Below are 26,855 nucleotides of genomic sequence, written 5' to 3'. Positions count from 1 at the left end.
AGAAAGGTTGTGATCAGAGCATATGCTCTACAGAGTGACACCTCCTATCAATATCAGCACTTCTCCAGAGGGGATGATGCCCATTAAAGTCCCCCAGGATTAGAAATGGAGACGGCAACTGTTCAACGAGAGCATCAAGGTCTGATTGATCATATGTTTCACCAGGGGACAGGTAGAGAGAACAAACAGTGATGGTATGACCCAAGGAAACACGGATGGCTACGGCCTCCAAGGGTGTGTTGAGTGACAAAGACAGGGAGGGCACATGCTGATCAACCAATAGTGCCACCCCTCCATGTACTCGTCCATCACATAGCCTGTCATTTCTGTACAGAGAAAACTGCCGAATGGTGACTGTATCAGCAGGTTTGAAAAATGTTTCTTGTAAGGAAAGACAAACAGGATGGTAGGAAGCAATCAGTGTTTTGATATCATCGAGATTAGAACGTAAACCTCGACAGTTCCATTGTATCAAGGTGGCCATTTTTAATGACGGGTAGGTGAAGTGGCTGGAAACCCTTCTGTTTACGACCACGTCTTTTTTCCTTACTGTCCTTAGTCAGAGGAGGTCTATCAACCTCCATGGATACTGCACTGGGTCGAGTGAGCAGGTCTTTGTTATTGGAAGGGGATTCCAGTGACTGAGGACGCGAACGAATGATTGTTTTGCCTCTTGAGGTGGGAGAAAAAGATGTATCAGAAGAAATGCCTGAATTTGAAACTGAAGGATGTAGATCTTGAGGTTTGTTGGAATGTATGGGAGGAACAGAGATGGGTGTGGAAGTCGATTCATCAACCTTTTTAACCATGGAGGTCAAAAGGCTTTTCATTTGTTTTGAAAACGATTCTCTTGGAGGCACAGAGAGATCTGTCTGCAATCCCACTGTAGTTGTGGAATGAGGTGCAGCAGCATATGTCCGAGATGGAGTGGTGGGCAGCAATTTCCGAGCCTCAGGATAACTAATGTTATGTGTCGTTTTCAAACGCTGCACCTCTTTTTCCTCCAACCATTTTGGGCAAGAACGAACGTAGGAGGGGTGAGAACCATTGCAGTTGACGCAATGTGGGTCCATGTCACATTCATAGGCATCGTGGTCCTTGCCCCTACAAAGAGCACATGTCAGGGAACCACGACATGATGTCTTTGAGTGGCCGAATCTCTGACATTGGAAACATCGGAGAGGGTTTGGAATGTACGGACGTACCCTGCAAATGAGATAACCTGCCTTGATGGTGGTAGGTGCACGTGATGATGTAAATGTCAAAACGAGGATATTTGTTGGCAGTGTAACTTCATCTTTGCGAGTGGAGATGCGCCTCACTGCAGAAACTCTTGAGTGGAGAGACCAGCGAGAATCTCTGACTCGGAAACGTTCTTCAAATCCCTCTCAACAATAACTCCTCGTGATGAATTCAAGATAGCATGAGGGGTAACCTCAATAGGTACATCACCAATTGCCTTTGAATTCAAGAGGAGTTCACTGTGTTGGGATGTGGATGTTTCAACCAATATGTCTCCAGAGCGAAGCTTCTTTACTGACTTTGGAGAGCCAGAAAGTCCCTCTAGCCCCTTCTGAATAAAAAAGGGGGACAATTGCCCTAAAGGTTTTTTCGAAAGAGAATGTAATATAAGAAAATGAGGTATAGGTGTTACAGATGTTGAAGATTGCTGTTCAGAGTCTTCAAGACGTGGTTGTTTACCCATTGACTGTATTTTCACTATTTTATTTAAATTTTTTGAAGGAGGATCCACAGGAAAAGTGAAAAATTTCGGTACCCACTGACCCCACCCACCATGGTTCCCTACGAGGGGACGCACTACGAAGTCATACAAGAACAATGCAGCAACGCCAGGGTTTCGTCAGCACCATACACAAATACCAGCATCAGGCACAATGTCCACAACACCCGTTGAGAACTCCTGACACTGGTACTTGGTTGACTCTAGCCCAAGTGGACCAGCCGATTGACACAAGGGGGGCAACCCAAAGGCCGCCCATCAACAGGAATTCGAGGCCAAAGTGATGTGTTAGGGTTGGACCCCTCAACCACCAGGATCCTCTCTTCCCCTTCACGAGTCGCCACGCACGGCAAACACGTGGGTGAAAGTTTCGATTCCAGAAAAGGTAACCAGACAGAACAGAACTTTCCCTGGGAGGTCCCCTCACCACGTACAGGAATCCACACCGAGGGGTAGTGAAGGTTCGATAAACAGTGTTAACGATGCAACTATCAGTGTTTAATCAATGTTGGATAAACAGTGTTAACGATACAACTATCAGTGTTAGGTCAAGGTTGGATAAATAGTATCAATGATACAACTATCAGTGTTAGGTCAAGGTTGGATAAAGTGTTAGCGATACAACTATCAGTGTTAGATCAAGGTTGGATAAATATAGTTAACGATACAACTATCAGTGTTAAGGTCAAAGTTGGATAAATAGTTTTAAGGATACAACTATTTTCTAAGGTCAAGGTTGGATAAATAGCGTTAACGATACAACTATCAATGTTAGGTCAAGGTTGGATAAATAGTGTTAACGATACGACCATTAGTGTTTTGTCAAGGTTGGGTAAACAGTGTTAACGATACAACTATCAGTGTTAAGGTCAAAGTTTGATGAATAGTTTTAAGGATACAACTATTGTGTTAGGTCAAGGTTGGATAAATAGTGTTAACGATACGACCATTAGTGTTTTGTCAAGGTTGGGTAAACAGTGTTAACGATACAACTATCAGTGTTAAGATCAAAGTTTGATAAATAGTTTTAAGGATACAACTATTGTGTTAGGTCAAGGTTGGATAAATAGTATTAACGATACAACTATCAGTGTTAGGTCAAGGTTGGATAAACAGTGTTAACGATACAACTATAAGTGTTAAGTCAAGGTTGGATAAACAGTGTTAACGATACAACTATCAGTGTTAGGTCAAGGTTGGATAAATAATATTAACAATATAACTATCAGTGTTAGAACCTTCACAAATATCAATTGAAATCTTTAACAAACTATTGTAGATTAATAACAATGATAGAAGTTCGCTATATTGAAAAGGTGCAGTAAAAACTAAATGTTCAGTTAGATAATTTAGTAATTTAAATCTGAGTGTTAATAGACGTTATATATAACATTGTAAAGAAATGTAATGAGGTAACATTTTGAAATGTTTAACTGAAGAGGAGAGGTTTATAAAATATTATCATTCGAAATATGAATATTGAAAATAAATTGTGTTCTAAAGCAAGTTGATGTATTTCATTCATTGTTATTTCTGGTATACATGTGGGATACACATGAACTGAAGCAAGTATGTGTATTTAGTTCATTGTTATGCCTGGTGTACATGCGGGATACACATAAACTAAAGCAAGTTGATGTATTTAGTTCATTGTTATGCCTGGTGTACATGTGGGATACACATGAACTGAACCAAGTTGATGTATTTAGTTCATTGTTATTTCTGGTGTACATGTGAGACACACATATACTGAACCAAGTTGATGTATTTAGTTCATTGTTATTTCTGGTGTACATGTGGGATACACATGAACTAAAGCAAGTTGATGTATTTAGTTCATTGTTATTTCTGGTGTACATGTGGGATACACATGAACTAAAGCAAGATGATGTATTTAGTTCATTGTTATTTCTGGTGTACATGTGGGATACACATGAACTAAAACAAGTTGATGTATTTAGTTCATTGTTATTTCTGGTGTACATGTGGGATACACATGAACTAAAGCAAGTTGATGTATTTAGTTCATTGTTATTTCTGGTGTACATGTGGGATACAAATAAACTAAACAAGTTGATGTATTTAGTTCATTCTTATTTCTGGTGTACATGTGGGACACACATGAACTGAACCAAGTTGATGTATTTAGTTCATTGTTATTTCTGGTGTACATGTGGGATAGACATGAACAAAAGCAAGATGATGTATTTAGTTCATTGTTATTTCTGGTGTACATGTGGGACACACATGAACTAAAGCAAGTTGATGTATTTAGTTCATTGTTATTTCTGGTGTACATGTGGGACACACATAAACTAAAGCAAGATGATGTATTTAGTTCATTGTTATGCCTGGTGTACATGTGGGATACACATGAACTAAAGCAAGTTGATGTATTTAGTTCATTGTTATGCCTGCTGTACATGTGGGACACACATGAATTTAGATACAAAACAATTCCAAAAGATCTTTGAGGAGGTTGTTAAAGTGGTAAGAAGTACGTTTATATCATTATTCTTCAAGGTACCTACTAGATTAACCTAAATATTATATAAACCACAAAGTACCTGTACATTTGAGTATTAAATAAACAACAAAAGTACCTCCACAATGAACCTGAATATTATACAGACCACAAGGTACCTGTATACTTAACGTAAAAACTAAACAAACCACAAAAAGTACCTGTACAATAATCCTAAATACTACACAGATCATGAAGCACATGTACAATAAACCTTAATACTACACAGATCATGAAGTACCTGTACAATAAACCTAAAAACTACACAGACTATGAAGTACCTGTACAATAAACCTACATAATACACAGACCATGAAGTAACTGTACAATAAACCTAAATACTACACAGACCATGAAGTACCTGTACAATAAACCTAAATACTACACAGATCATGAAGTACCTGTACAATAAACCTAAATACTACACAGACCATGAAATATCTGTAAAATAAACCTAAATACCACACAGACCATGAAGTACCTGTACAATAAACCTAAATACTACACAGACCATGAAGTACCTGTACAATAAACCTAAATACTACAGAGACCATGAAGTACCTGTACAATAAACCTAAATACCACACAAACCATGAAGTACCTGTACAACATACCTAAATACTACACAGACCATGAAGCACCTCTACAATAATCCTTAATACTGCACAGATCATGAAGTACCTGTACAATAAACCTAAATACTGCACTGACCATGAAGTATGTGTACAATAATCCTAAATACTACACAGATCATGAAGTACCTGTACAATAAACCTAAATACTACACAGAACATGAAGTACTTGTAAAATAAACCTAAATACTACACAGACCATGAAGTACCTGTACAATAATCCTAAATACTACACAGACCATGTAGTACCAGTACAATAAACATAAATACTACACAGACCATGAAGTACCTGTACAATAAACCTAAATACTACACAGATCATGAAGTACCTGTACAATAATCCTAAATACTACACAGAACATGAAGTACCTGTACAATAAACCTAAATACTACACAGATCATTAAGTACTTGTACAATAAATCTAAATACTACACAGATCATGAAGTACCTGTACAATAAACCTAAATACTACACAGATCATGAAGTACCTGTATAATAAACTTAATACTACACAAATCATGAAATACCTGTACAATAAACCTAAATACTACACAGACCATGAAGTACTTGTAAAATAAACCTAAAGATTACACAGATCATGAAGTACCTGTACAATAAACCTAAATACTACACAGACCATGAAGTACATGTAGAATAAACCTAAATACTACACAGACCATGAAGCAACTGTACAATAAACCTAAATACTACACAGACCATGAAGTACCTTAAACCTAAATATTACACAGACCATGAAGTACCTGTACAATAAACCTAAATACTACACAGACCATGAAGTACCTTAAACCTAAATACTACACAGATCATGAAGTACCTGTACAATAAACCTAAATACTACACAGACCATGAAGTAACTGTACAATAAACCTAAATACTACACAGACCATGAAGTACCTTAAACCTAAATATTACACAGACCATGAAGTACCTGTACAATAAACCTAAATACTACACAGACCATGAAGTACCTATACAATAAACCTAAATACTACACAGACCATGAAGTACCTGTACAATAAACCTAAATACTACACAGACCATGAAGTACCTGTACAATAAACCTAAATACTACACAGACCATGAAGTACCTTAAACCTAAATATTACACAGACCATGAAGTACCTGTACAATAAACCTAAATACTACACAGACCATGAAGTACCTGTACAATAAACCTAAATACTACACAGACCATGAAGTAACTGTACAATAAACCTAAATACTACACAGACCATGAAGTACCTTAAACCTAAATATTACACAGACCATGAAGTACCTGTACAATAAACCTAAATACTACACAGACCATGAAGTACCTTAAACCTAAATACTACACAGACCATGAAGTACCTGTACAATAAACCTAAATACTACACAGACCATGAAGTAACTGTACAATAAACCTAAATACTACACAGACCATGAAATACCTTAAACCTAAATATTACACAGACCATGAAGTACCTGTACAATAAACCTAAATACTACACAGACCATGAAGTACCTGTACAATAAACCTAAATACTACACACAGACCATGAAGTACCTGTACAATAAACCTAAATACTACACAGACCATGAAGTACCTGTACATGTACAATGTTATTCTCGTGAAGATCAGTCAGACAACAGAAATGTCTCTGTACTTAACGTTATGTTCTGTGTACACAACTCTTACCAGTAGTACTTTGTAGTACGTACGTCAGTAATGTGGAAAACCTTTAAGTTTTACGGAGTGAAAAGGAAATAAAAATTATTTGTATAATAATAAAGGGAAGTTATTAACTGTATTTGAAGTCCAAGAAGGCCAGTGATCTTGTTTTTTAAGTGTTATGGAAAAACATTTATAAAGTGTTTGGAAAAACATTTATAAAGTCTGCTGTCTTGATCAACTTGTATCTTATTTGTCATGTTTGCCAATCGTTGTATGACCGTCCATGCGTGTATTTTGTTTACATTTAATAATGTTTGTAGCTTTCTTGTATCACATAGAATTCATTTCTTTCGTAACATAATTCAAACTCTTTGGTTTTGCACAAACATAAGTTTTGGTTTGGTTAAGTTGTGCCAGATGGTTTAACTTAATGTATGACGTGCTTTTTGACAGTGGTTTAGTGGTTGGTGTGTCTGGACTTTAACACTATTTATCCAACCTTGACCTAACACTGATAGTTTAATCGTTAACAGTGTTTATCCAACCTTGACTTAACACTGATAGTTGTATCGTTAACACTGTTTATCCAACCTTGACCTAACACTGATAGTTGTATTGTTAACAGTGTTTATCCAACCTTGACTTAACACTGATAGTTGTATCGTTAACACTATTTATCCAACCTTGACCTAACACTGATAGTTGTATCGTTAACACTATTTATCCAATCTTGACCTAACACTGATAGTTGTATCATTAACAGTGTTTATCCAATCTTGACCTAACACTGATAGTTGTATCGTTAACACTATTTATCCAACCTTGACCTAACACTGATAGTTGTATCGTTAACACTATTTATCCAACCTCGACCTAACACTGATAGTTGTATCGTTAACACTATTTATCCAACCTTGACCTAACACTGATAGTCGTATCGTTAACACTATTTATCCAATCTTGACCTAACACTGATAGTTGTATCGTTAACAGTGTTTATCCAACCTTGACCTAACACTGATAGTTGTATCGTTAACACTATTTATCCAACCTTGACCTAACACTGATAGTTGTATCGTTAACACTATTTATCCAACTTCGACCTAACACTGATAGTTGTATCGTTAACACTATTTATCCAACCTGACCTAACACTGATAGTTGTATCGTTAACAGTGATTATCCAACCTTGACTTAACACTGATATAGTTGTATCGTTAACACTGTTTATCCAACCTTGACCTAACACTGATAGTTGTATCGTTTACCCTAGTTTTCCTGTTGTTTTTGTTGTAAGGACATTCCTAACTTACAACCAGATTTCCAAGTTAAAGTTTATGCTTTCCAACGATCAGCTTTTATAAAATTTTTGTTAAATTGCATGCAGAGCACAGAGGTTGTGTCAATGAAAGAATTTATACTTAATATCACACGTGAAGTGAAATAATATTACCAAATTTTTAGTAAGAAGTAAAGTAGCATCGGTAGTAACATACATCAGAGAGTTACACACATCAGATAGTAACACAGTAATATTGTGTTATCTTTAAAATTCTGCGGTTTTCATTACTTAATTTATATTTATTCAAACACGTTTTCTTTCTTCTCATTCGACAGTTTCGTTAAATATTTAGCACGTGTTGGTGGAATAAATAACACTATGTAACAAAATTTTTACTTTTACTTGTTCCTGGGTAGAAATTGTTATTTCCCAATTGCTTATGTCTAAAGTAAATGGAAAAGACCTATTTTTCTCTTCAAACTTTGCTTTTGTGACCTGGGTAATGAAAGTTTCAAATTTGTCCATTTTCCAGAACATTCCAGGTTGATTCAGTGCTGAGTAGCTGATAGAGAATGTTTTCGAACTTACAAGAACTTTCTAGAATGTTGTAGAAGAGAAGATACACGTTGAAGATCCAGATTACAATTTCAGAGGTGCACCTGGTGAGAGAAACCCATACTACCCCAACCAAAGAGACCTCAATGACTTGATCAGAGATCTTGGTCTAACAGAGTCGAATGCCGAGCTTTTGACATCGAGGCTCAAGGACTGGGATTTGTTAGATGAAAGTGTGCAAGTCGCAAGTCAGGGGAAGCATCACCGACATTTTTCAAGATTCTTTACTCATCAAGATGAGCTCTGATTCTGCCACAATGTATCTGGTCTGTGCGAGGCAATTGGAATTGTCTGTAACCCGAACGAGTGGCGCCTCTTCATTGATAGCTCATCCAGAAGCCTCAAAGCTGTGCTGCTCCATAACGGGAATAAGTATCCATCTCTTTCTCTGACTCATTCAGTGCTCCTCAAAGAGGAATACAACAGCTTCAAGACCTTGCTAGAAGTCTTGAAGTATGATGAGTATGGCTGGGAAGTTATCGGAGACTTCAAAGTGGTGACATTCCTGATGGGTCTCCAAGGAGGCTTTACCAAGTTTCCCTATTATCTATGCCTTTAAGAAAACAGGAACACAGCAGTGCACTACAACAGGAAGCACTGGTTACAATAGACAGAGTTCTCTGTGGGGAGGCACAATGTCAAGTCTGAACCACTAGTGGATTTCCAGAAGGTGTTGTTCCCACTATTGCACATAAAATTGGGTCTCATGGAATAATTTGTCACAGCTATTTATAAGGAGTCTGTAGTCTTCAAGTACCTTCGAGACTTCTTCCCTAAGTTGTCTGAGGCAAAGGTCAAAGCTGGTGTCTTCGTTGGACCACAAATAAAGAAGATCCTGGAGTGCAAAGAATTCCCAACGAAACTCAGTAGGAAGAGAAAAAAAGCTTGAAACAGCTTTGTCGCAGTGGTTCGGGTCTTCTTGGGCAATCACAAGGCTGAAAATTATGTGGAACTGGTTGAGGCTCTGGTGAAGAACTACGGCAAAATGGGCTGCAGGATGTCCCTGAAAGTCCATATCCTTGACGCTCATCTTGATAAATTCAAGGAGAACATGGGAGCATACTCAGAGGAGCAAGGCGAGCGCTTCCACCAAGATATACTGGACTTTGAACGCCGCTACCAAGGAGTGTATAACGAAAACAAGATGGAAGACTATATTTGGGGGTTGATACATGAAAGTGATTCACATTACAGTCGCAAATCTTGAAAAACTACTTGCTTCTAGACATTTTTGTATAACTTTAGTATAAATACATGGAAATCTTGATTCATACGTTGTTTTATTCAGACCTTGTGTGAATGTAAATGTGCAAATTTGCCCGTTTTTACATAGAAAATAGGTTAGTTTCTAAATTTCATTATCCACGTCACAAAAGCAAAGTTTGAAACCAATAATGGCCATTTTCTGTACTTTTACAACATAAGCAATGAGAAATAACACAAAATATCCAGGAACAAAATTTGTGTTACATAGTTAAATGTAAAACATTTGTTTTTTTTTTGTAAAATTTCTATTTACATTAAAATTAAAGCGAGGAACAAAAGAATAATGCGATTCATGTTGACTAACATTTGATACTAGGTCCTTTGTGGCTCAGCTGTAAGTGTGAGGGCTTATAACGTTAGAAACGGAGTTTCGATAATTGCTTTTGGCAGAGCACAGATGGCTAATTATGTATCTTTGTGCTTTACAAGAAAGAAACAAACATTTTCACGCTACATTTAGTAATTATGTAAAATGATTGGTTAACATACGTAAACCTCTTCCCATTGGCTCACATACCGCACCAATCTTGACACTCGGAGCAGCCTTAACAAACTTAGCATCTTGACGAGGCGTAATATCCGTAGTGCTCGGCCAGCGTGAAAGAGTTGAAAATTGTCACCATAGTCCTGGTTAAAGATGAGGAAAATGTAGTCCAAAGGAATTGAGCTTATAAGATCAAGGAAGAACCAAGTCCGAATGTAATACCTAGCTATTAGTTTCGGGTCTAGAATCACCTGCTCCGAATTGTCTCGATTCATTATTCCTAGGAGAAACGAAAGAGGGCGCTACATAAATTTTATATTGACCAAAAATACTTAAAACCTTTTACCATTGCAAAAAATAATGTACATGCGTACCTGATGTATGAATATATTTCACGACTATCTGTATTACACTACGCGGCCCTGACGAGATAATTATGTAAAAATACATTATTTATTAAAGATACACCTACCAACTAATATAGAATCGCAGCGGTAAAACTACTAACACGAATTAAGACTGAATACGTTGAAGTTGTACGTAATAATATTTACAGCATTACATCAACAATGCAGTAAAAATATATTTCAAATAATAATCTACGTATGTTGTGATTATAATGTTTTACTTAAACTGTTTAAATACATCAAAACTGTCTCAACATAATTAACATACATTTTTACAATTTTACAAATTACAATAAATATTGATATTAAACCAGTACAGACTTGTAATACGTGTTTTTACTTAGACTGCGTAGTGTGCATACTTTAGACGTCCTGATATAGTGGATAGAACGTCCTGATACAGTGGATATAATGTAAGATCTTGATATAGGTGTGGGTACAACGTCTTAATATAGTGGATACTATGACCTTACGTAGTGAATAATATGCCCTGATATAGTGGATACAATGGCCTGTCACAGTGGACAAAACGTCTTGATATAGTGGATACAACGCCCTGACACAGTGTATACAACGTCCTGACACAGTGTATACAACGTCCTGATACAGTGTATACAACGTCCTGACACAGTGTATACAACGCCCTGATACAGTGTATACACCATCCTGACACAGTGTATACAACGTCCTGACACAGTGTATACAACGCCCTGACACAGTGTATACACCATCCTGATACAGTGTATACAACGTCCTGATACAGTGTATACACCATCCTGACACAGTGTATACACCATCCTGACACAGTGTATACAACGTCCTGACACAGTGTATACAACGTCCTGATACAGTGTATACACCATCCTGATACAGTGTATACACCATCCTGACACAGTGTATACAACGTCCTGACACAGTGTATACACCATCCTGATACAGTGTATACAACGTCCTGACACAGTGTATACAACGCCCTGATACAGTGTATACACCATCCTGATACAGTGTATACAACGCCCTGATACAGTGTATACACCATCCTGATACAGTGTATACAACGTCCTGATACAGTGTATACACCATCCTGACACAGTGTATACAACGTCCTGACACAGTGTATACACCATCCTGACACAGTGTATACAACGTCCTGACACAGTGTATACACCATCCTGATACAGTGTATACAACGTCCTGACACAGTGTATACAACGCCCTGATACAGTGTATACACCATCCTGATACAGTGTATACAACGCCCTGATACAGTGTATACACCATCCTGATACAGTGTATACAACGTCCTGATACAGTGTATACACCATCCTGACACAGTGTATACAACGTCCTGACACAGTGTATACACCATCCTGATACAGTGTATACAACGTCCTGACACAGTGTATACACCATCCTGATACAGTGTATACAACGTCCTGACACAGTGTATACAACGCCCTGATACAGTGTATACAACGTCCTGACACAGTGTATACAACGTCCTGATACAGTGTATACACCATCCTGATACAGTGTATACACCATCCTGATACAGTGTATACAACGTCCTGACACAGTGTATACAACGTCCTGACACAGTGTATACAACGCCCTGATACAGTGTATACACCATCCTGATACAGTGTATACAACGTCCTGATACAGTGTATACAACGTCCTGACACAGTGTATACAACGTCCTGATACAGTGTATACACCATCCTGATACAGTGTATACAACGTCCTGACACAGTGTATACAACGCCCTGATACAGTGTATACACCATCCTGACACAGTGTATACAACGTCCTGACACAGTGTATACAACGTCCTGATACAGTGTATACAACGTCCTGACACAGTGTATACAACGCCCTGATACAGTGTATGCACCATCCTGATACAGTGTATACAACGTCCTGACACAGTGTATACAACGCCCTGATACAGTGTATACACCATCCTGACACAGTGTATACAACGTCCTGACACAGTGTACACAACGCCCTGATACAGTGTATACACCATCCTGACACAGTGTATACAACGTCCTGACACAGTGTATACAACGCCCTGATATAGTGTATACACCATCCTGATACAGTGTATACAACGCCCTGATACAGTGTATACACCATCCTGATACAGTGTATACACCATCCTGACACAGTGTATACAACGTCCTGACACAGTGTATACACCATCCTGATACAGTGTATACAACGTCCTGACACAGTGTATACAACGCCCTGATACAGTGTATACAACGTCCTGACACAGTGTATACAACGTCCTGATACAGTGTATACACCATCCTGATACAGTGTACACAACGTCCTGATACAGTGTATACACCATCCTGATACAGTGTATACAACGTCCTGACACAGTGTATACAACGTCCTGACACAGTGTATACAACGTCCTGATACAGTGTATACACCATCCTGATACAGTGTATACAACTTCCTGACACAGTGTATACAACGCCCTGATACAGTGTATACACCATCCTGATACAGTGTATACACCATCCTAACACAGTGTATACAACGTCCTGACACAGTGTATACACCATCCTGATACAGTGTATAGAACGTCCTGACACAGTGTATACAACGTCCTGATACAGTGTATACACCATCCTAATACAGTGTATACAACGTCCTGACACAGTGTATACAACGCCCTGATACAGTGTATACACCATCCTGATACAGTGTATACAACGCCCTGATACAGTGTATACACCATCCTGATACAGTATATACAACGTCCTGACACAGTGTATACACCATCCTGACACAGTGTATACAACGTCCTGACACAGTGTATACACCATCCTGACACAGTGTATACAACGTCCTGACACAGTGTATACACCATCCTGATACAGTGTATACAACGCCCTGATACAGTGTATACAACGTCCTGATACAGTGTATACACCATCCTGATACAGTGTATACACCATCCTGATACAGTGTATACACCATCCTGATACAGTGTATACAACGTCCTGACACAGTGTATACAACGCCCTGATACAGTGTATACACCATCCTGATACAGTGTATACAACGTCCTGATACAGTGTATACAACGTCCTGATACAGTGTATACACCATCCTGATACAGTGTATACAACGTCCTGACACAGTGTATACAACGCCCTGATACAGTGTATACAACGCCCTGATACAGTGTATACACCATCCTGATACAGTGTATACAACGTCCTGACACAGTGTATACAACGCCCTGATACAGTGTATACAACGTCCTGACACAGTGTATACACCATCCTGACACAGTGTATACAACGTCCTGACACAGTGTATACACCATCCTGATACAGTGTATACACCATCCTGATACTGTGTATACACCATCCTGATACAGTGTATACACCATCCTGATACAGTGTATACAACGCCCTGATACAGTGTATACAACGTCCTGACACAGTGTATACAACGCCCTGATACAGTGTATACAACGTCCTGATACAGTGTATACACCGTCCTGATACAGTGTATACAACGTCCTGATACAGTGTATACAACGCCCTGATACAGTGTATACAACGTCCTGACACAGTGTATACAACGCCCTGATACAGTGTATACAACGTCCTGATACAGTGTATACACCATCCTGACACGTGATATGCTAATTTTGTTTACATCCTTGATTAACCTCTTGTTTTACATTACACATCTTTTTGATTATATAAGGGCAAAGGTCGATAAAAGAGGGAATACCTTTCAAGGGAAAAAGTAGCAAAGCCGTATGCGGTGGGGGTCGTGAGTCAGGCCTGCTTTAAAATGTTTTGTACTTTTCATAAAAAAATGGTGGGTTTGAATGGGGCTGTTTTTACACCTTTTAAGGGGTGTGATTACACCTGCCGCACTCTCCTTTCACTATAATTACGCCAAACCATCTAAGTTACGTGACCTATAGTTAAATATGTTTGACAAATTGTGATTTCTAAACAGTTGTTCAGTTATTCTGGCGACTCACTCATACACAAGTAAAGTGTTACGTCACTCTCCACGTGCTCCAAGCATTTTCCCATTATTAAAATAACGGTTACTCACCTGTTCGAAAATTTACAACAATGTCTAAAAGAAATATGGTGTCCGAAAGACAGTTGAAAGCAATCCAGTGAGCTGAAAGGTCATCGTTGAAGAAGGAAATAGCCACTGGAAGAACAATGATGTTTGCGACCAGGAAAAACAACATACAAAGGTCCCAGTAGAATCTTGGTGGAAGAAAAACGAAACGGTGAAATATATCACTACTGATAACATTATTGTACATATTATATCATATGGTGTCACGACAGTAGAATAAAAATAATGGTAACTTTACGCCTCTGAAAATATGTACCAAAAACATACAAAAACCACAGTGCTTTGAACAAAATAGGCCTAACGTGAACTAAGCTTACCTTGTTGTACTCGTTGATTTGTGATTTCTAGTTCGTGTATAGTAATAAAAAGAGGAAATATAACTAATTCCGTTAAAGTGGTCTGAACACTAAACACCTTTATTTATAACGGGTTGGGGATTAACACAGTCCATTGTGTTACTTTTTGTATCGATAAATAAACAAGTACTTCAATGACATTTTTATCACGTGCACCAGAAGCTTCTAATTAATAATTTATCTGAAAATATTATCTGTGGAAAAGTATATTTTCCCATTTCTGTGTTGCTTCGAGCGCATCCTTTTAAATATTAATCCAAAACATACACTAATTTTGTATCATGGGTATTTTTTATAATTTATGTCAACACCATGTATACAAGTTTAAACCTGCCAATATTGATATGAAACTAATACGGTTGTAATCTTTCCTATGTTTTACTGTAAAAAAAATATATATATATTTGTTTAATTACTACAAAGCTACAAATAATCTGTACGACTTGAAATAATCCTAATTTGGTGTTTACGACTTGTAACCTCCGTGTGATTTTTTGAGGAAGTAAGCGGGGATTCGCAATTACCTTTTAGAGACTTAGCAACTGGACTTTCAGCTAAGACGTAAAGTAACTTACAGGTGGTTTAACTGTAAGCGACTTCCACGGTGTAGTGAAACATAAAAGGTACTGAATTTTCGGTGAACAAATTTAAACTGGAAGAAAATGGTTAAAAATAGATATAATGAACCGTAAAAACAAGATTTAAAATTTGAAAGGGTAACTAGAAGAGAAACATATTTAATATAATGCTTCTTTTGTTTATGTGAAGATTCATAAAATAAAGGGCTGAGCAAGTCCTAACGGACTATGAATCCGAAAGTTCGTCTTTCACGTCCCGATCCCTTAAAACTGCACTCCATAATTAAAGGGTGTAAGTGCGTTATGAGAGTGACATTCAAATCCCGCTATTTGATTGTAATAGTTCAAGAGTGAGCTACGTATGTATGCTGTTCACAAGCTCTTTTTCCCTCCAGTCCTTCTGCGTAAACTTAGGAAAAGCTCGTGCAGATAGCCCTAACGGCTGAATGTTCTGAACAAACAAACAATCGTTAATAAAGGAGGTGATATTCGTGATTTTATCCGCTTGTAAGTAAATACTTTATCTTCTCGCAACTATAGTTTAATTGATGCGTTGTTTAAAATATCCTGTTTTATAGCTGTTTATTTTGTAACAATTACGATTTAGATCTTTTCAAATATTTAACCCCAAACTTTAAGCCTTTTAGAACTTTCGAGTAAAAAGCTTTCGGGTTTTCGTCTGCTTAATGTTCGCGCTAAGCGCAAAGGATTATCTGTAATGTCCTCATTGCAACGATCGAACTCAGTATTTAAGTGCTTAAGTCTTTAAGCTTATGAACGAGTTATCATGAGTCATAATTAGGCACTCGGTTTGTTTTTTCTTCAATAAGAATAATAAAGCTTGTTATTCAAAAGCTGTACTTGAAAGTTAGTAATATTTCGTGTAAACATACAGTGGGACTACAGTTTCGGCTGTTCGTGTTTTACTTATGAGACACATACCACGTTCTTTACCGTTATAGAATGTTATCACTCATCGAACCGCTCGCTCTGTACCTTTAGAAACTATTTTTACCACACACGTCATGCATTCCTTACCAGTATAAATCAAATATAACTCTTACACAATTTTCTGAAACGTTCCAACAAATTCATTTTGCTTTCTAGATTTTGGATGCGGTTTTCATTGAGATTACAAAGTTGTGTTTCCGACATGTCTAGGTGGTTAGAGCACTCGACTCGCAACCTGAGAATCGCAAGTTCGAATCCCTATAACGCCAAACATGATCGCCCCTTTCAACTTTGTGCGTGTGGGGCGTTATAATATAATATAATATAATATAATGTAATATAATCCCACTATTCGTTGGTAAAAAGTAGCTCAAGAGTTGGCGGTGTGGGGTGATGACTGACTGCCTTTCTCTAGTCCTACACTGCTAAATTAGGGATGGATAGCGCAGATAGCCCTAGTGTAGTTTTGCGCAAATATTCTAAAGAAACACACATAATAAAAACAGACTTGTGTTTTTTTTTACATGTAATTGTTCATATTTATGTGTCCCCGCCGGTACAGCGGTAAATCCACGGATCTACAACGTTAAAATCAGGTGTTCGATTCCCGTCGGTGGACTCAGCAAACAGCCCGATAAGAAGAACACATATATTTATATTTTAACACAGTGACAACAAATACAATTATAATTAACACAATTATCGTAACTGTTGCTGAGATAAATCCGGAAAGTCTTAAACCAAAAGCTCCATTTCCTCTTTTTCCAAATATTTAACACAGATCTTAGATAAGATACAACAACAAGAAGTCATTACTATATACGTCAGAATGACATCACGTCAGGTTGACGAGAGGAAATCTACCGGATGTGCTACGTATATCAAGTGCTGGAAGTTGTATTTTGTTGTCATGGCAACATGCGATTAGGACTTTTATCAGGAAGTGAATTAATCCTTGTAGAATCTCGGGAAGTATTAGTTTCTATAGCTTCCGGAGTGGGAGGGTAGGGGTAGAGGTTAGAACTTAGCGCTGGTAACACCCACCTCCTAAATTAATTTCATTACAAGTTCATGGTGAAATCTAGATTACAAAAAATATTGTTTGTTTGTTTGTTTTGAATTTCGCGCAAAGCTATAAGAGAGCTATCTGCGCTAGTCGTCCATAGTTTAGAAGTGTAAGACTAGAGGGAAAGCAGCTAGTTATCACCACCCATTGCCAACTCTTGAGCTACTCTTTTACCAAGGAATAGTGTGATTAATCGTCACGTTATAACGCCCCCACGTCTGAAAGAGAGAGCTTGTCTGATGTGACGGGAATTCGTACAGGCAACCCTTAGGGGTCGAGCGCCATAACCACTTGATAAAGCCGGGCCTAGATTTCAACAAACCAACTGTAAAGAAAGAAACTTTCTGTTCATTTCCTATTCTAGTTTGACTAAGCGTGACTTGGAAGTCAACGAAAATAGTCCAAGTGACCACAGCAACAAATCAGGGTCACAACAAAATATAGTTTCAATAGAATTCCCCTTTCTACTTCATCAACTTATTTAATTTTATTAGATGATATACTAACATTCGTTTTTCAATTTCACTATTTATATAGCTTTTTTAATCGTATTGATATTACTGTATTAATAATCATGTATTGATCAGAACAAAAGAAGTCTAAACCTCAGCTGACAAACCATGTGAGGTATTACTAGGATTATGGTCAAGCGTTCCCGAACTAATGATTTATTATATCTTAACAGAACTTTCACCGTAAATTGTTTTACATTATGGTCAATGTAACCACTGAATTGTCGACATTAAAGGTTACTGTATTTTAGCTTAATTATTGGCGATCAGAATGTAAACAACAACAACAAAAAATACTGGTTACATGCAATTCCTTTTCTAATATGAATGTTCATGGTAATATACAATCCCTTTCCTAACAAGGATTCTGATGTAATGTTCAATCCCTTTCCTAGCAAGGATTCTGATGTAATATACAATCCCTTTCCTAACAAGAATTCTCATGTTATGTTTAATACCTTTCCTAACAAGGATTCTGATGTAATGTATAATCCCTTTCCTAACAAGGATTCTGATGTAATGTTTAATCCCTTTCCTAACAAGGATTCTGATGTAATGTACAATCCCTTTCCTAACAAGGATTCTGATGTAATGTTCAATCCCTTTCCTAACAAAGATTCTGATGTAATGTTCAATCCCTTTCCTAGCAAGGAATCTGATGTAATGTTCAATCCCTTTCCTAACAAGGAATCTGATGTAATGTTCAATCCCTTTCCTAACAAGGATTCTGATGTAATGTTCAATCCCTTTCCTAACAAGGATTCTGATGTAATGTACAATCCCTTTCCTAACAAGGATACTGATGTAATGTTCAATCCCTTTCCTAACAAGGATTCTGATGTAATGTTCAATCCCTTTCCTAACAAGGATTCTGATGTAATGTATAAACCCTTTCCTAACAAGGATTCTGATGGTAATGTCCAATCCCTTTCCTAGCAAGGAATCTGATGTGATGTTCAATCCCTTTCCTAGCAAGGAATCTGATGTAATGTTCAATCCCTTTCCTAACAAGGATTCTGATGTAATGTTTAATCCTTTTCCTAACAAGGATTCTGATGTAATGATTAATCCCTTTCCTAACAAGGATTCTTATGGTAATGTAAATCCCTTTCCCAACAAGAATTCTGATGTAATGCTCAATCCCTTTCCTAACAAGGATCCTGATGTAATGTACAATCCCTTTCCTAACAAGGATCCTGATGTAATGTACAATCCCTTTCCTAACAAGGATGTTAATGGTAAAAGACGATCCCTTCCATAAAATGGATGCTTGTGAATTCTGTTCATTTTATTATACATGTTTTCTGATTGAAAACACCAAAGGCCATCAAGTAATGCAGATCTCATTTCTATAAAGTAGGCATGACTAGAACATCAAACACCATGAAATAACTTTCTGATGTTGTCACTTGGTTCTGAACCAAGTCCTTTCTACACAGGTTAACATTACCTCACATTCATTATGGTCTTATTTAAAAACAAAAACAAAAACGTGTTGTATATGGATGTCGGTACAATAAATATAAAAACAGTTTTAATAAAATTAATTGATATTAAGGTAGTAAAGTAGTTTTAAGTGAAACTACATATTGTCTGAAAGAAATAACTTCATGTTGATGAGTGTGTGTTTGGGTTTATTATAACAAAGCCATGTCGGGCTACCTACTATGTCCACCGATGGGAATCGAATTCTTTATTTTCGTTGATGAAAAGAACAAAGCTATTATTATGACAAATTAAAACATGGTTTTATACAAGTTTTTGCTCGTTGTAAAACGGTTTGATTATTTTATTCGCAACGTTTCACCAGATTTATCTGACATCATCAGGTGACACACAAGAACTGAGACTGTGTGTAGATATACAACGTTTCACCAGGTTTATCTGACATCATCAGGTGACTACAAGAACTGATATTATGTGTGGATATACAACGTTTCGCCAGGTTTACCTGGCATCATCAGATGACATACAAGAACTGAGACTGTGTGTAGATATACAACGTTTCGCCAGGTTTACCTGATATCATCAGGTGACATACAAGAACTGAGACTGTGTGTGGATATACAACGTTTCGCCAGGTTTACCTGACATCATCAGGTTACATACAAGAACTAAGACTGTGTGTAGATATACAACGTTTCACCAGGTTTACCTGGCATCATCAGATGACATACAAGAACTGAGACTGTGAATTTTGAAAAGATAGTTCATTATCTAATTAAATAAGACAGGATTTACTATACAAATTTGTTTATTTTATGCTATTGTTTTAAACTAATAAACTTTAAAATAGAACTACATTATGTAAACAGTTTGCATTAATTTTTGTAGTAACACTAGGATATTTGAAATAGCTATGAAAGCTGGGTGGACAAATTACCCATCCAATATCATACAGGAAATGGTTTTAACACTCCCATAATACACTTGCAGCTACAAAACGAGCATCATCTTTTCAACTGAGTTTTGTCTGTCATAAATCAATATGATTCTGATTGATATACCACAGCTACTCAAGTTAGCACAGTCGCAAAGACAGTCAGCTTCATGTTACATCATGACTAGATCCAACAGCCCAGCACAGTAGCGCTCAAGATTAAAACAGTTTAGGCTATAAATATCAGATGTTACAACAGACTGCTTAGAAGTCCGATATAAAGAGTCATGAACTTAGTTCCTCGTAGTCAACGAACAGTTAAAGATCGAGATTACCACCAAAGAAAACTCTCTTGAAGCTTACAAGAAAAAGAAAAACTTTTTTTCTGTTCAAAGGTTTGATTAATGTTAAACAACGAACTGACGATGCACTCCTCAATGTTTGTTTAGTCAGCGTGTTTCTACGTGGACGAAATATATCTGGAAGCAGGGACTTCAGATGATTTTAGACTCGACTGAGAAAGTATTTTGTCTTTGATGAATCCTATCGGTGAATTTTGTTACTTTTATTTACACACACTTATTACTCAACTTTCAAAGTAACTTGTGTTTTTTCTAAAGCAAATGGTCCGGCATGGCCAGGTGGTTAAGGTACTCGACTCGTACTCCGAGAGTCGTGGGTTCGAATCCCTGTCACACCAAACATGCTCGCCCTTTCAGCCGTGAGAGCGTTATAATGTGACGGTTAATCCTACTATTGGTGATAGGGAGTGATGACTAGCAGCCTTCCCTCTTGTCTTACACTGCTAAATTACGGACGGCTAGCACAGATAGCCCTCGTGTAGCTTTGCGCAAAATTACCAAAAAAAAACTGAAGTAAATAAATCGCGTAAAGTTTCTTAGGTGTACTTTTATTTTAGAGAAAATAAAATTGTGGAAAGATGTGGAATAAATACTTCAAAAAATAATCTTTAGAATTTATAAAAGGGTTAAATAATAAAAAATTGACATCCAGATATGCTAAGTGTCCGATAAAATAAAGCAAAATATCAAATACATTGATAAGAACGCATTTAACAAAATTATTAAACTGGACATCGTTAAGTGAAACAATTACTTTTATGGAAACTATCATATTTTCCCTAACACGAATTATTCGCCATCTGTCGGATCTTACAGTTGAGAGTGCTGACTTGTGTATACACTGCTGGCCAAACTCTTAAGGCCAATGATCATAAAGAAAAATATGAATGTTGCGTTGTTAAACTCAACCACTTATTTGAGTAGAGCTTCGAAAGATGAAAATAAGAAAAGGGAAAATAAAAATAAAAAAACTTTTTTAGCGTTTAATAGAGAAAATGTGAACACTATGAAATTAGCCTAAATGCTAGCTGGTCAGAAGTTTAAGGCCATACTGAAACGAAGCGTTAATCGGTAAACACGTAACGAAATTTAGTCATTTGTGTTCAAACGTTAGCGTTGTGAACATCTCCTGTGTTACATTGGATAAAGATATGGCAAAGGCTAAAAAGTTGACAGAGTTTGAACGCTGGTGAGATTGGGCGTAGTAAAACTGCTGTTACAAATTTCTTAAAAGACCCTGAGAGATACGGAACGAGAATTTCAAGTGGTCGGCCAAAGAAAATTTCGCTAGCGTTGAGAAGGAGTATTTGACGGGTTGTCCGGCAAGACATCAGCCGATCGTCGAACCAGTATAAGGCCCTTACGGACGCAGAATGCAGCTCAAGAACAATAAGACGGCATCTACGAGAGAAAGACTTTGAAAACCGTAAACGTTTTCAAAGGCAACGCCTCCTTCCACACCACGAAACAGCTCGGTTAAACTTTGCTGAGAAGCATCAAACATGGGACGTAGAAAAGTGGTTGAAGGTTTTGTTCTCTGATGAGAAAAAGTTTAACCTGGATGGTCCAGATAGCTTCCAACGTTACTGGCACGATAAGGAGATCACACCGGAGACATTTTCTACATGACACAGTGGAGGAGGTTCCATCATGATCTGGCCAGCCCAGCAGTGTACAATGTTGTTGTTTTTTTGAAGTTCAGTGTTATAACGTTCCCACTAAAGGTTTGGTTTTTTAATTAATGATAACATTATTTTACCATCGGCTGAGTCTTTAGAGCTTACTGTGATAGTCATTTAATAACCTATTCTGTTTTTAAGTTCACTATATTGACCTTTTTACATCAGCTGAGTACTTAGAGTTCATTATTATGACCTTTTGACAACCAGCTGAGGATTTAAGGTTCACATTGATGACCACCAGCTGGACCTTTAGAGTGCACTATGAAGACATTTTGAGCTGGTCTTTAGAGTGTACTGTGAAGACATTTTGACCACCAGCTGGATCTTTAGGGTGCACTATAAAGACATTTTGACCACCAGCTGGTTCTTTAGAGTGCACTATGAAGACATTTTGACCACCAGCTGGATCTTTAGAGTGCGCTATGAAGACATTTTTAACAACCGGCTGGGTCTTTAGAGTGCACTATGAAGACATTCTGACCACCAGCTGAGGATTTAGGGTTCACTATTATGACCTTCTAACCACTAGCTGGGTCTTTAGAGTGCACTATGAAGACATTTTGACCATCAGCTGGATCTTTAGAGTTCACTATTATGACCTTCTGACCACAAGCTGGGTCTATAGAAAGTCTCATTTGTTTGTTGTTTAATTTATTTGCCCATTCCCCAGTTGGTCAGTGGTAGGTCTACAGACTTATGACGGTAAAATGTGGGAGTTCGATTCTCTGCGGTGGACAGGCACACACATTGTAACGAGTATCTTTGTGTAAAGAATAAAACTGAATAGATTTATTTATTATCCTTCAAGGAATACATTGATGAGCAGAAAAATAAAAAGAGTATCGATTTGAAGTGCAAATATCGAGCTTTCTAGAAAACTGTAACCTAGGAAACAAGAAGGCACGTGACATAAATTGGTTGCTTATTATTTCGCTTGAAAGACGTCTTATTTACACAATGGACAACACAGATAAATATGATTTTCATAAAGAACATTTGTAGCTGTCTTTAATTTTTAATTAACGGAATAGAGGTAATGAATTTTACTCTTATAACGCGCCCACAGCTGAAATCGCGAAGCGTATTTGATATAACTACGTTTCGAACTCGAACTTAAGGCTACGGTCGAGCAATAAAAATCACAAAGAGCAGGAGGAAACCTTTGTTTGTTTGAAACAGATGACCAGTTTATTTGTGTTGCTAGTATTCTGATCACAGAAATGTAACTCAACACGTCTTGGTGGCTCAGCGGCAGGCGAGATGACTTATAATGCTAGATTTCGGGTTCGAATCCTAAGCTCACCATAGCATAGTTAATGCATTGTTCAGCATTTAAATAATCATTTTGTTATCTTAGGACTAATAAGTGTCACACTGTTTACATATTGTGACTGTTATGTTAGTACTGATACGTGTCATACTGTTTAAATATTGTGACTGTTATGTTAGGGCTACTACGTGTCACACTGTTTAAATACTGTGACTCTTATGTTAGAGCTACCACGTGTCACACTGTTTAAATATTGTGACTGTTATGTTAAGGCTACCACGTGTCACTGTTTAAATATTGTGACTATTATGTTAGGGTACTACGTGTCACATTGTTTAAATATTGCGACTGTTATGTTAGGGCTACTACGTGTCACATTGTTTAAATATTGCGACTGTTATGTTAGGGTACTACGTGTCACACTGTTTAAATGTTGTGACTGTTATGTTAAAGCTACTACGTGTCATACTGTTTAAATATTATGACTGTTATATTAGGGCTACTACGTGTCACACTGTTTAAATATTATGACTGTTATGTTAGGGCTTCTAGGTGTCACACTGTTTAAATATTGTGACTGTTATGTTAGGGCTACTACATGTCACACTGTTTAAATATTGTCACTGTTATGTTAGGGCTACTACGTGTCACACTGTTTAAATATTGTGACTGTTATGTTAGGGCTACTACGTGTCACACTGTTTAAATATTGTGACTGTTATGTTAGGACTACTACGTGTCACACTGTTTAAATATTGTGACTGTTATGTTAGGGCTACTACGTGTCACACTGTTTAAATACTATGACTCTTATGTTAGAGCTACTACGTGTCACACTGTTTAAATATTGTAACTGTTATGTTAGGGCTACCACGTGTCACTGTTTAAATATTGTGACTATTATGTTAGGGTACTACGTGTCACATTGTTTAAATATTGCGACTGTTATGTTAGGGTACTACGTGTCACACTGTTTAAATGTTGTGACTGTTATGTTAAAGCTACTACGTGTCATACTGTTTAAATATTATGACTGTTATGTTAGGGCTACTACGTGTCACACTGTTTAAATATTGTGACTGTTATGTTAGGGCTACTACATGTCACACTGTTTAAATATTATGACTGTTATGCTAGGGCTACTACGTGTCACACTGTTTAAATATTGTGACTGTTATGTTAGGGCTACTACGTGTCACACTGTTTAAATATTGCGACTGTTATGTTAGAGCTACTACGTGTCACACTGTTTAAATATTGCGACTGTTATGTTAGGACTACTACGTGTCACACTGTTTAAATATTATGACTGTTATGCTAGGGCTACTACGTGTCACACTGTTTAAATATTGTGACTGTTATGTTAGGGCTACTACGTGTCACACTGTTTAAATGTTGTGACTGTTATGTTAGGGCTTCTAATGTTGTGACTGTTATGTTAGGGCTGTTACACTGTTTAAATATTGTCACTGTTATGTTAGGGCTACTACGTGTCACACTGTTTAAATATTGTGACTGTTATGTTAGGGCTACTACGTGTCACACTGTTTAAATATTGTGACTGTTATGTTAGGGCTACTACGTGTCACACTGTTTAAATATTGTGACTGTTATGTTAGGACTACTACGTGTCACACTGTTTAAATATTGTGACTGCTATGTTAGGGCTACTACGTGTCACACTGTTTAAATACTATGACTCTTATGTTAGAGCTACTACGTGTCACACTGTTTAAATATTGTAACTGTTATGTTAGGGCTACCACGTGTCACTGTTTAAATATTGTGACTATTATGTTAGGGTACTACGTGTCACATTGTTTAAATATTGCGACTGTTATGTTAGGGTACTACGTGTCACACTGTTTAAATGTTGTGACTGTTATGTTAAAGCTACTACGTGTCATACTGTTTAAATATTATGACTGTTATGTTAGGGCTACTACGTGTCACACTGTTTAAATATTGTGACTGTTATGTTAGGGCTACTACGTGTCACACTGTTTAAATATTATGACTGTTATGCTAGGGCTACTACGTGTCACACTGTTTAAATATTATGACTGTTATGTTAGGGCTACTACGTGTCACACTGTTTAAATATTGTGACTGTTATGTTAAAGCTACTACGTGTCATACTGTTTAAATATTATGACTGTTATGTTAGGGCTACTACGTGTCATACTCTTTAAATATTGTGACTGTTATGTCAGGGCTAATACGTGTCACACTGTTTAAATATTGTAACTGTTATGTTAGGACTAAATCGTGTCATAAGCTGTTTTCGTTATTTGATTTTGTAAAACTCTGTTGTTCTTTTCAATGCACAATTTAATATCTGTGTTATGTTAAACAAGTGGAATGGAGCCTCAGATGTTAGTGTTAACAATCAGTAAATACAACAATGACCCAGGGGTGACAGGGGTGTTTTGTAAACCACAATAAACATTGTGAAAGTTTTAATTTATTCGTTGGTTGTAATTAAGCACAAAACTAAACTATAAGCTATGTGCGCTCTGTCCACCACAAGTATCGAAACCCGATATGACCTGAAGATGCATAGAGTCGCTACTACTACTGGCATCTAAACATTGGAACATCACAATCTTTTTTTCCCAAACTTAGGGTCAAAAACCATTAAAGACAATGTAGAAATTTGCTTTCAAACCCCAACTTTATTTATTCGTTTTTTACCAAACTACTTTTTCTTACAGATAAAAACTTTTCCGTCTCGAGTTTTCTGAAAATCTTAGAAATTTCCGTTACTTCTCAATAATTTTAACACTCCTACGAAAAGACGTTTCTAGTCCTGATTTCTCCAAGCCCGTTCCCCTGGCTGTGGTTTCGCTAGATAGTAGATAGGGACAGTGGGAATCTCGTTAATCCATTCATTAATGGATTTAAATGGCAATTTCATTTAAATACAAAATTATT

The 26,855-nt window shown here is 37.2% G+C and overlaps 2 protein-coding genes across 2 annotated transcripts in view; both read right to left on the bottom strand.

Annotated features, from left to right (window-relative positions):
• The window catches only part of LOC143237813 (unconventional myosin-Ie-like), a 524,866-nt gene that overhangs the window by 102,959 nt on the left and 395,052 nt on the right, over positions 1-26,855 (bottom strand). The gene's annotated exons all lie outside the window — the stretch shown is intronic.
• Ih (hyperpolarization activated cyclic nucleotide gated potassium channel Ih) overlaps positions 1-26,855 on the bottom strand; it is an 80,464-nt gene that overhangs the window by 22,803 nt on the left and 30,806 nt on the right. Inside the window, exons 3-4 of the mRNA XM_076477422.1 lie at positions 14,729-14,892; positions 10,226-10,500 (exon numbers count right to left, since the gene is read on the bottom strand). Of these exons, the coding sequence (XP_076333537.1) occupies positions 10,226-10,500; positions 14,729-14,892 (439 nt within the window). The remainder of the gene's footprint in view (positions 1-10,225; positions 10,501-14,728; positions 14,893-26,855) is intronic.

This window comes from Tachypleus tridentatus, chromosome 2, assembly GCF_004210375.1.
Source record: "Tachypleus tridentatus isolate NWPU-2018 chromosome 2, ASM421037v1, whole genome shotgun sequence".
Taxonomy (NCBI): Eukaryota; Metazoa; Arthropoda; class Merostomata; order Xiphosura; family Limulidae; genus Tachypleus; species Tachypleus tridentatus.
Note: the sequence above shows the minus strand (reverse complement) of the source record. Positions and strands in the feature narration are given on the sequence as shown.